The following is a 12,569-nucleotide window of genomic DNA, read 5'->3' on the forward strand; positions in this document are numbered from 1 at the left end:
TGTATAATGCATAGATTGTCATTTTATGCTTGGTTCATCATGAATCAAGCATAAAATAGCAGAAAAATTGCTGAAAATAGCAGCTCTACAAGATCGGCTATTTTCAGCATGCAACCAACTCTAAAATCAGTCGTTACGACACCATCAAGGCCCGTCAAAATACATTTCAGTCGACTAAATCAGTGGTTCTCAACGTTTTTGGCTGGGGACCCCCGGAAATGCTTTGGCCATGTCCCCCCCCCCCCCCTCCCCCCACCACCAATACAAACTGACTGCAAAAATAACCGTAATAATAAAGAAAATATATCATACATGAATACTGAAACCAGATATAATCATTAAGGAAAGTTTATGCATGCACCACGTACTATGTAAACTCTTAATTTCCATTTTCCAGCCATTCAGTTGCAAAGATTTCTTTGGTCGCGACCCACGGGTTGACAACCCCTGGACTAAATCAACAGTATACTTGTGTCACTACTCGTACTCTTATGGGGGGGCACCTGAAGGCAGGGAGTGTTGGGGCCTCCGGGTCCGGAAGGAGTAGGACGGAGGAGCGTTCTCATCTATTTCATCACCATCCTCAGGTGGAGTCGGAAGAGGATCAGTTCCGAGACTTCCCAGACCTCCTGGACTTTGTGACGGTAGACGAGGTGGGAGACGTAACCGACTTCCCCAGTAATCCTCCTGTGCCCGACGCCGTTGCCATGGATACTACAGTGATGGTAGATAAGGTAGGAGATGTGAGTTTAAAGACATGGATACTACAGTAACGGTGCACAAGATGGGAGCTGTGACCGACTTCCCAAGGTCGTCCCAGTTCAGCCTTGAGGCCAATTTATACTTTGTCATAGGCAGTGGTGGACAGTAACTAAGTACATTTACTTGTGTACTGTTCTTAAGTACATTTGGGAGCATTCGTTTTTTATTGTAGTTTTTTTGCAAGCTGATCACTTAAATGCCTACATTTCATATAGAAATATTGTACTTTTGACTCTACTGCATGTCATACAGGTCAGCTGCGCTCGTGGATGTGGTTTAATTTTCTGTTGTCTATGTTGTTTTGTGTCCTTGTTTTCTGTTCCTAGGTGTCAGCTGTCAATGACAAAGACAACCACGCAGTGGCCACAGCTGACAAGGAGGACTTCACTCCAGGATCTGCCTCTACTCCAAAATCTGCCCCAGGAGAGAAGAAAAAAGATGTTAAGATGGGAAACCGAATTGCAGGCGGTGATGCAAAGATCAGCGGCGAAGATGATGAGGCTAAAGATGAACACCTGAAGGAAAGAAGACACAGTTTACAACTGTTGGGAGAAAAGTGTTTGGAGAAATCGGTCCGTAATGTTAAAGGACAGCAAATGTATCACTGTAAACTCTGCAACATATCGTCTTATCGTAAAGCACATCACCTGCGTTCAAATGCACACAAAAGCGCATTAGACTTTGATGCCAAGAAGCTGAAGGAGGGCGAGCTGCGAGACGATGCTGATGAGAAGACCAGCCGCAAGGATGAAGACCAGCAGGATATTAAGGTTGGAGAGGACTCGGAGCCCCAAAAATAGCACTCGGGTGTAGGGCTGCAACTATCGATTTATATTCTTGGCGTATATATATATATTTTTTTGAGTGGTGTAAACCACTCCTACAACTGGCTTTGTTAGTGCAGAAAAAATGAGCATGGTTGCTATGTTCACCCTGTTCACCCGGGTGTGATTTAATTACCTGTGCAGAAAAAATGAGCATGGTTGCTATGTTCACCCTGTTCACCCGGGTGTGATTTAATTACGTCAGACATGATTTCATTACGTCAGACAGGCTATATAAGACCTTACACCACTCAGTTCACACGGGTGTGATTTTTTTCACTACATTTTATCCCACGATTTTGTAACCCTTTTTTTTCACCCAGTGTCAATTATCTAATGTAATCCTGGGTTCTACACTCCCTCCGCCAACCTGGGGAGAGCAACGGACTGACCTCATGCTTCCTTCAATGCATGAACGTCCAAGCCGCTTCTTTTCACCTGACAGGGGAGTTTCCCCGGTGGGACGTAGCGCATGGAAGGAACACGTTATTCCAACCAGTTCCTTTCCCCTCCATCCGGCTGGCCAGGGGGAGGCATTTTAGAGACCAGGATTACTGCATGTTTTTTGTGAGGGTACCCACCTAGTACCTACCCTAGGGGACACGTGGAGAATATGCAAACTCCACACAAAAAGGCCCTTTTTCCAACCCCACCTAGGGTATGGGCACTGGTGACGTGGAGGAGAGAACACGCCCCCAGCGTCCCCAGCGGGAATCGAACCCAGGAACTTCTAGCTGTGAGACGGCAGCGCTACCGACTGCGCCACCGTGCCCCCTCTTAGTGAATTTTCTATCGATAACTTGTGTATATATTAATAATTGAGAAGAACGGTATGTTTTCTAGTCTATCTATCTGATCATCGATTATCCACTTAATCTTTATTGTATACTTGTCTTGTGTCATGCAAATATCAATTATTTATGGGAAACCTTTCACCTGTAATGATATGCGGCCTGAAATGTTTGGGAACCCTCGATCTAGATAAGTTATTCTTAACTGTCCAGCTTGACATGTCCTTGTTTTCTGTTCCTAGGAGTCACCTGTCCATGACAAAGACAGCCATGCAGTGGCCCCTGGTGACAAGGAGGACTCCACTCCTCAACAGACTGGAAAGTATGACTATCTTGTGGACCTTTGTTACGATGGCACGGCCATAGACTTCTTCTGTACACTCTGTGAAAGCACGGTGAACAGTAGAGACGCTAAATGTGTAGACGCCCACGTGAATGGAAAAAAACACAACCAGCTGCTAAGCCTGAACCTGCACCTTGGGAAGAAGAGAGAAGACAAAGATATTGAGATCTTCAGCGAAGATGAATGTATTGTACAACACCCAAAATCATCCAACCACTACTACTGTTCTCTCTGTAAGTGCTCAATCAAATACCTTAAAAATAATAATTTTAAATGCGAACACCTGAAGGGAATAAAACACACTGCTTCACTGTGGAAGAAGATGAAGGAGGGCAAGCTGAAAGATGATACAGATGAGAAGATCAGCAGCAAGGATGAAGTCGCTGGGAAAGAACAGAGTAAAGACCAGCAGGATATTGAGGTTGGAGAGGAGCTTTCCAACGCTGCTCCCACACGAGTCTGCAACCCGGATGCGGCCATGAAGTCCCTCGCCATGCAACCTCAAGAGGACAAGATGACCATTGGACCAAAGGAGACCAAGTCGTCTAGCTCTGCTGCTGGTGATGGAGAGGTTTCTTCATGCAAGCCTGCTTGTCTTGAACTTCCCAAGGTATTTGATATCGTTGCAAAGGGGAGTCTTAACGTGCACAGTAGAGGACAATATAATATGAATAAAAACAATTTACCTGGCCACTTCAAAATATACTACGCAAATAAGGCACTGAAGCACTCAATAAGTCTGCCTAAAATCTGCCTAAAATCACTTTGGACATCGTTTTCCGTATGAATAACCGTAATGCTAATTCCTAAACTGATAGTTGGATTGTGCTATGATGTCAAATAAAATCATATCGTCATTCATGTTGACTTGAACACAGCAGAACACACCTTGTGGGTTTTATTTACCCTTTGCAGTATTTCATCACTGCTGAAACACTCGAGTCTGTAGATTAAACTCTAGCATAAATGGCAATTTTCAATAGTAACGCGTTACTGAATAATGTTGCCTTCATCTTATCCACTTGTCTGTTGTTTCTCCATCGTCGTACTTCACAGTGAAACTGAAGTGTTCGTGAACACAAGTCCTTAATAACCATTTAGCATTTTCTACTTTTCTACTGCTAAAGCTTTTGTTAAAACATGTTTTAATTGGTATATAACTAGCTAACTCCATTTTTCACGATTTAGATTATTTTCTAAATATATTGAAGGCTGTGACTAAATCAAAATGTCCTGTCAAACTGCACACTGCTGTTGCATTATCCTCAGGTGGAGTCAGAGGAGGACCCGTTCCAAGACTTCCAGTTTGACATGGCAGACTTTGTGACGGTGGACGAGGTGGGAGACGTCCACGATATCACCGCTCCTCCTCCGCCCGCTGTCGTTGCCATGGATACCACAGCAACGGTAGAGGAGACGACGGGAGACGTGTGTTACCTCTCCTGTTCTCCACCTCCGCCCGCTGTCGTTGCCATGGATACTTGGGAGGCGGCGGAGGAGAAGAGCACAGAAGAACAACGCAAGTCGGAGTCTGAAGACACACCGCAGGTAATTCCATTTGTGATTAGCTTCCGCTAACTTTTCAACCCCGCTGCTTTTTCCTTTTCGTTTTGCACAATTTTTAGCATGTTTTGTGAACATTTATCAATTCTGCTTTATTATTTTTGTAATCTTTTGAAATAATAATTAAACCAAAAACAATGTGAGGAAAAAAGAAGGGATCTTTACTTTAAAATGTCATTGTTTGGGAAACAAACAGTGGCCCACATTTCCTCGCCTTTTTTGGGCTACGGTTGAAATCATTGGAAGAGTAAATTAACCCATTAAAACCGGGTGTCTTTTAGCTTTTGTTAAAAAATAGCAATTATACAAGCTTACAGTGCGTCACTTTGTGCGGTGCTGCGAGCTTGCTGCTTGAAAAAAGTGTGAGAACTACTAATTTAAGCCATTTGTAGACTGGGCCTCAGGTCAATGTGGTGGTGGGTGCATTATTTCTCAGTTGTCTGAATGTCCACCCAGCTGGTCGATGTGGGCTGCTGGGATCATGGTGGTCATCTAAGGTCTTAACGAGTCGAGTACAGCATATTAATCAAAGTTTGGATTTACGTTTTGTCACATTTGAACAGTCGCCTCAAGACCTACCTCCTTTAACAAAGCATTCTCTTAATTATTCTTTATCTTACCTAGTCTTAACTTGACCCTTTCAGTTTAGCCAAGCTGGGTCCCATGATATTGATTGTTGCTTATGCTGTTTTTAATTTGTTTTGCCATGCTTTTTAACCGTGTAGCACTCTGAGATTTGTGAGAATGTAAAGTGCGTTATAAATAAATAATGCATTTTATTATTATTATTATTACACCTCAAATAATGACTATTTCTTGAACAAATACCATGGCAAAACAAAAAAGTGATTTAAGTAGTAGTACCCATTCACACAGAGGAGTCATTAGGGAGAAACACTTTGAACTCAATGATTTAAAAGGAATTCACAACCCAACTGCCGCTTGGCAGAATACTGCGAGTTGTTGCTACTTTTTCCGTGCTGCACTCAAACAAAAAGGATTTTCGTAGTAGCAAGCTTGACACCACTGTGTCTTAACGAACGGTGAACATGGTGGACGCTTCATTTCAATCAGACGAGGACATTATCTTGTCCTAAGTTTTTTGTTTTCCTTTTTTGTGTTTGTTTTTGTTTTAACAGTGTTTAATGTGTTTCCCGTGTACTTGTTGTAAACCTCTTAGGGCTCACCCGGGACTGTCACCCTGGCAACAGCTGCTCCAGACAATTATGAAACTGCTGCGACCGCCTCTGAAATTCCTGCATGTGTGGAATCCGCGTTGGGCCCGGTCGTCACCGCTGAGCACCCACACTCGCCTGTCCCCCAGGCCATGTGCTCCTCTGACCAGCTGGACACACCTGTGCCTCAGCCTGTAGCAGGTAGCACTGCTCCCTCTGTTCCAGCACATCTACAACCTGCTTTAATATGATGGGACACGTTTATTTAAACTGGGAATTTTACTGTAGTTTAATACCGAAATACAAAACCGGCTGAAAAGTCCTAATGCATTTTGATGTCTTCAACTACAGCCAATATGGACTCCACCCTGGCAGATGCATCTGCTCCAGCTGGGACAGCCGGATCACCTGAGGGTTCCACCAGCCCTGATTTGGAGGTGTGCTCCTCTGGTGTGGAGCCTACAGCAGGAGGAGAGCAGGAGAACCAAGGTCCAGACAGCCACAGCCAGGCTGAGGAGTTGGTGCCGGAGAAAGTAGAGCCGGAGAACCAAGGACAAAGGGTCAAAGAGAAGACAGCAGCCTCCGTCTCTGGTAGGTTGAATGATCAACTCATTATTTATATAGAACATTTAAAACTACAAGAATTGACCGAAAGTGCTTATCAATATGAGGATGACAAACGAATCCATAAAAGCAAGTTTTTACAGTTTAAAAAAATAAATAAATAAAGCGATATTTTCACTTCTGGGGTCATTTTAATGTCTACCCTGGCTTTTGTGTGCACCCTAGTTTTTAAGTCGCTTGATTCAATATTTAGATATATTTAGGTATACACATAGCAACATCTAAATGACACAGATGCTTTCCATAAGAACGTATAGGCTTTTCAGGTGTAAATGGGTTAAAATGTTCGTACTTTATTTGATTATTCAATATTGCCTTCATTCTATTGCTTATCTGGTTTAAAAAAAAACATAACCTATTGTACGAATGGGTTTCCACCGCTAGGGTTGGGATCGTTTGGGATTTAAAGATTCCCTCTTAGTGTCTAATTCCTTAGCGGTTCCCTTTGAACGATTTCTATAGAGTTCCAAAAGGGACTCTTACAGATCTGTAACTCTGAGAGGGTAAATTATTCACTCTCAGAGTTATGAATGATGGTCCTTGAAATTAAAAAGTTGGAGAACCGAACCACCCGTATTGTATTATAGCAGACGGGATGTCCTCATACCAGCTCTGACAGTGCGATAAACCAGAAACGGTTCCAAATGTTATGGAAGCGACTCTGGTTCTTTAATGTTGGATCTGGTTCCCCCGGTTTCGGATACCAACTTTTATCCACCGTGGCTCAAGACAAGTTCAGGCTGCTCCAGTGCATCTCAGGAGCAATACATCACACATGGCAAGTAGAATGAAGACACTGGAGCAAGTTGGCAGTTGGAGCCTTTTATTTTATTTCCTTAACGGTGTGCAAGGATGGAAATGGCAACGTTTCGATTAATCTTCATCAGGTCATCGAAGAAGGTGTAGTAACATCGAAACCTCATTTCCATCCCTGCACCCTGCTAAGAAAATAACCTATTATATTGTATTTAAATGTTGGGCCTGGTACCTAAACTTATAAAACCCAAATAATAAAGTGCTCAAGTTCTCCAAGGTGCCACAGCTAAGTAAGCAGGATCGAATTATGGGGCTATCATAGACAAAATAAATATGACATCACTATCATTCTACTTATCAAATGTTGTTTTGATTGTAACTTAAAGCAGTTTACCACAATTTGCCTTGCAATAATATTTATAGTTTTATGTAATCCCGGACACTCCCAACATTCTTTTTGTTTCAGCGAAGCGCAGGATGCCTGGAGAGAAGGAGGAAGGACCTATACAGAAGAAACAGAAGACACAAGACAAGCCTCCTCCCTCTGACCTGAACAGTGCTGTTGGTGAGATACGGTCCATGCCATCAGCTACTCTGTAACTCTGACCTGAACAGTGCTGTTGGTGAGATACGGTCCATGCCATCAGCTACTCTGTAACTCTGACCTGAACAGTGCTGTTGGTGAGATACGGTCCATGCCATCAGCTACTCTGTAACTCTGACCTGAACAGTGCTGTTGGTGAGATACGGTCCATGCCATCAGCTACTCTGTAACTCTGACCTGAACAGTGCTGTTGGTGAGATACGGTCCATGCCATCAGCTGTAACACTGTTAGTACAGGAAATCTATGGAAAATACAGGATCAACCTCTAACTAATTGCAAAAAAACTGAACTCAGCTGATTTTGCATCTTCAATATATCCTGAATAACAGAAAAAAAGTTGCCTGGAATTGTCTGAGGGGATCCATTCCAAGCATTAGTTTTGCATAAAAACACTCATTGGGCTAAATTTGGCCATAGCAACTTGCCCAAATGTGCTGACCTCATTACATTTTGGCAAGTTGCTATGGCCAAATTTAGCCCAATGAGTGTTTGTATGCAAAACTAATGCTTGGAATGGCTTCAGCATCATGACAACAACCTAGTTTGATATGTCACATGCTACTTAAAGCATAAGGAAATATAGAAAATATTGCCTTATAATAGGATGTCAATGGTGGCCATACTGTACAGGCCATTTTCAACACTTTCCCCTCAGACAATTCCAGGCAACTTTCTTTCTGTTGTTCAGGATATATTGAAGATGCAAAATCAGTTGAGTTTGTTTTTTTTGCAATTAGTTAGAGGTCAAATTACATTATTACTGGACTATGTGTCTACTCTGTAACTCTGAGAGTGTACAAATGGAACAATTACGGGTCCATTTCAGTTAGTTTAAATTAACACTGTGGATTTTTTCCCAAAGGGGAAGGGAAAGAAATATACATCGTATTGTACCGGAGTTACAGACTCAGTCTTCACACACACAGGCACACAGGCACATACACAGATCTCCATGTGGGACACCGGCTGACAGTTAAAACGGGTGCTATGACAACGTATATCATTAGGTTCCCAAGTTGCATCGTTCCCAAGTAGGCCGGTGGCTGACTGCGACGGGCACGTACAGTTCTAGTATATTAAAAAGGTTGATTTTCTCTGTTCATGTTCAATATTGTTCTATACATTCATATTGTCCCTGCAGGCATGGAGTTCCTGGTTCCCAAAACAGGTTTTTTCTGTAAACTGTGCAACCGCTTCTTCACCGGAGGCCGGGAGTCTGAGCTTAACCACTGCAAGAGTCAGAATCACCATGAGAACTGGCAGGTACAGTTGGATGCTTGTGCACAAGATGATGTTGCATTGCAGATGTCTGTCTCGTTGCAATTCTTCTAAAGTCACCCATAAAAATGATTTTATGGTTCTGCTTATCGGCTACAATATATACAGTATGTAGCAAACAACGGCTACATATAAGTTACTTTATTATGACAATGTTTCAGCTCCATCTATTTTTTCCCTTTTAGACAATAGTCAGTGAAGTTCTAAACTTAATGCTTTAAATTTAACACATTTGATTCTGTTGACACGTATACTCGTCCTGATTAATTAATTGTGTGCAATGTGCAGGCTCGTCTTAAGGTGTTTTGATATCACTATAACATTGCCTCGCTGTGTTTCATTTTTGGAACCGCTCCGGTTGCTATGCACCGCTGTCAGGGCCCCGACCGCACTGCTTTTGTTAGCTTCTGTTTTAGTCGCAGCCTTTGCACTCTTTTTCTTCGGAAACTAATGCGCTGCCTGTGGTTTTGAACCAATCGGCGATGTTCGGAGGTCTTTTCTGATTATCCAGTGAGCGCGATAGGAACATTGGTGTTTTCTAGAGCTCTGCTGGACAGGGAGGGTGATCTTTGCCGAGACCCCCTACGATAGCGACTCCTATGGGCTGGGGTGGCACCTGCCCGTAGGTGGAGGGTGTTCAATGGGAGGTGTAGGGCAGAGGCTCTACTACGTGTCTCCTCCCAGTGGGGGCTCCTCACTGGCACGTTTCAAACTTGAAATAAACTACAGAATGCTTTGGAATGGTCGGCAGGAACGGCAGCTATACAATGAGTCGTAGTTGAGGGGTTCTGAAATTATTTGGGGGGCGTCCCCAGATGATAAAAAAAAAAAGAAAAAGATTATTATTATTATTTTCATTTTTCAACTAAATGGCTGGAAAATGGAAATTGAGAGTTTACATAGTACACACAGTGCATGCATAAACTTTCCCTAATGATTATATCTGTTTTCAGTATTTATTTATATGATGTATTTTCTCTATTATTAAGGTTATTTTAGCGGTCAATTTGTATTCGGGGTGGGCGAGGTGGGTGTCGCAAGACATGGCCAAAGCATTTCCGGGGGTCCCCAGCCAAAAACGTTGAGAACCCCTGGTCTAAAGCAGTGGTTCTCAACTAATGGTCCAGGGACCACCAGTGGTCCTTGAGAGGAGTCCAGGTGGTCCCCAGCTAAATGATGGAGAGTTGGTAACAAAATGGACCCTTATAGATCTTTAACTCTTGAGTGTGTAAAATTAAACCAAATGGACCCGTAATATTTAGACTCAAGAGTTAAATTATTGTTAAACATCAAGTTAATTTACATGACAAGAAGTCTACACAATTGGAGAATGTAGAAGAATTGTTATTTTGGACAAAGTTTGCATGTTATCTCTCCTATGGTACCAACATTAACTCAATGGTCGCCAAGGACTTATTTAACTTCTTTTTCATGATGTCCTGGAGCGCCAAGGACGTGTTTTTCGTGTTTATTAACATGGTAAAAAAAACTTTTTTCTTTGAAAAAAATATAAAATAAAATAATATATATATGGTGGCGGTCTGGGACTGTTGGCGCCCCCTGGTGGCGGGGCTACAGCATGGAAAGGTGGACATATTATTCAGTTTTAGGTCTGAGAGGTTAAATCTCATGAAAATGGTGGTCATGAGATTTAATGGTGGCTCAAATGCAGAATAAATAATGGACCTTGATATGAAAAGGGTTGTAAACCACTGGTCTAAACAAGTACGTCAGGCCAGCGGTTTGGGCCTTCAATACAAGACGTACAACTTCTAAGAACTGCAAGCTGCTGCCCTCTGCTGGGCATTGTGGGAACGTATATTAACATAGAAATTGGAGCGAGTGAAGTAGTTTGGTGTCTTTGGTCTATTTGGTTGCCCTGTTTGATTCTGGTTTTTGTTTTTTGTTTTACAGAAATATCTCAAGAGCAGGAAGACGACCTCTAGATGAACATTACATTATGTGAACCTGAATGTGTTGTTGTCACCTGTCAACGGTCTACTCGCTGTTGTTGGTAAACCTTTTGTTTATTGTGTTTATTTGTTTTATTGTGACATTGTCACTTTTTCTTTGGCGGTAGTTTGATTGTCATTGGTGAAAAATGATCTACAGCAGGGGTCTTCAACAGCTGGTCCTGGACCCCTAGTAGGTCCTCAGAGTTACTACAGGGGGTCTGTCAAATCTATCTGTGTGATAGGATTTTATTTTTTTTATTTTTTACATTAACCACTTGTATCCCTATTCTGAGAAGACCTTTGGCCAAAAATGGAAGATATACAAGCTCACAGCGCCTCGCAGCGCTGTGAGTTATTTTCGGCAAAGAGGTTTGGTGTAGAGCTCTTCACGGGTCCAATGTCTGTGACATTTTCGTCCGATTCCGACCCGTTCCGAGATTTCTTTCAAATTGCGGCACAGAGTCAGACCGAAATACGATTATTTACGACATTCCGAGAGACCCAGCCAGGCAGACATAAATGTGGACTATATAGAAATAATATAACGTATTGACCAATTACCATTTTATGATTAAAGCGCGAGAGAGACACAGACAGACAAAGAGAGACTACGCGCTGCAGTAGGCCTAGAGGGTGAGAGAGAGAAAAAAAAGAGTTGTCTCTTCTCGTCTCCTCAGCGTGCATTTAAAATTAACCTAACGGATCATTTGTTTTTTACACACAATCATCAGAGTTTTAGCAGAAGCAGATGCATGTACCGGTCTTGGCTGAATGGAATATTAACAAGGCGCGACACTAAATTAATTTATAAACCGCTCCTACTTTGCCCTCTTCTTTATCCACGTGTGGGGAATGGGATACACAGGAGAGTTTTCATCATGGTTGCTTTAATCCTTATATTCATTTGATTTGAGCTTTGCTAGTTTGCTTTCACCTCGTTGAGACCATTGTGCTGCTGATCCTAAATCAGCATAATCATCACACGTAACAGCCATTCGTGTCGCTGCAACACTAACCTGATCCTAGGTCAGCCTAAATGATCACACTTTAAACAGAACTTTTCCCCCCGTTTTTCTCCTCCACAGCGATGCGGAGCATGAACGCACATGCAGCGGACAGAGAGAAAGAGTAGCTATATAGCCTCAGTCAGACTGGCACACAATCACACACTGAATGAATATTTTATTAACATTTGCAACAACAAAAAAGCACAGACAGTTCACACACACAGTAGCCTACGGGTCTTCTCGGATCCACTCGGATATTACACATAATGATTGACAGACCCGAGATCCAAGGGGGATACGTCCGATTCCGACCTGGCCCGAGTGATTACGTTAAAACACGACTCCGACCCGAGCGGGTCTCGGGTCAACTCGGGCATTTTCGGAGTCGGGGGACCCGGTGAAGAGCTCTATTTTGGTGTAGTGAGGAGAAAAGAGCAGACAAAGTACAGAGCCAAAGGTTAAGCTATCTATGAATATTTTTAATCTGTAACACAATTTTATACAAGATGTAGTGGGGGCCAGTCCCCTCCCTAGCCTGGAAACCAGACGAATCTGGCACAGGGAAAGAAATCCTGGGTAGATTGGTCTGGCACTTTGAATTTCATTTTGCCCACCCCAGAGTTGTGGGTGACTAATCAGAGCTCACTATTCAAAGTGAGACTTTTTTGCTGTGGTGTTGGAATTTGTTTGTAACAGCCCCTTGGAACTAAGTCTTGCACAACGAAGTTCCAGACTAATATCTACGTAGTGATTTAGTCAGGCCATGCCAGGCTTCATCTCACTCTCAGCGTTGGGTTCCTTGGTCATTGAAGACCCCTGTTCTACAGACCCCTGTTCTACAGAATTAAGAGAAACTATAAATAAAGTTTGTTCTATTATGTTGTCA

The 12,569-nt window shown here is 42.7% G+C and overlaps 1 protein-coding gene across 2 annotated transcripts in view; it reads left to right on the forward strand.

Moving 5' to 3' along the window:
* LOC306921586 (uncharacterized protein) overlaps positions 1-12,569 on the forward strand; it is a 36,001-nt gene extending 23,432 nt beyond the window's left edge. The window contains exons 17-25 of one of the 2 annotated variants that reach the window (XM_079498780.1): positions 588-743; positions 1,089-1,532; positions 2,620-3,330; positions 3,990-4,268; positions 5,464-5,659; positions 5,810-6,049; positions 7,305-7,403; positions 8,585-8,706; positions 10,636-12,569. In XM_079498780.1, coding sequence (XP_079354906.1) covers positions 588-743; positions 1,089-1,532; positions 2,620-3,330; positions 3,990-4,268; positions 5,464-5,659; positions 5,810-6,049; positions 7,305-7,403; positions 8,585-8,706; positions 10,636-10,671 — 2,283 coding nt within the window. In that variant the 3' untranslated portion in view covers positions 10,672-12,569. The remainder of the gene's footprint in view (positions 1-587; positions 744-1,088; positions 1,533-2,619; positions 3,331-3,989; positions 4,269-5,463; positions 5,660-5,809; positions 6,050-7,304; positions 7,404-8,584; positions 8,707-10,635) is intronic. The other variant, XM_079498781.1, reaches the window with a different exon arrangement.

The sequence above is a fragment of the Electrona antarctica genome (genome assembly GCF_951216825.1).
Source record: "Electrona antarctica genome assembly, chromosome: 4".
NCBI lineage: Eukaryota > Metazoa > Chordata > Actinopteri > Myctophiformes > Myctophidae > Electrona > Electrona antarctica.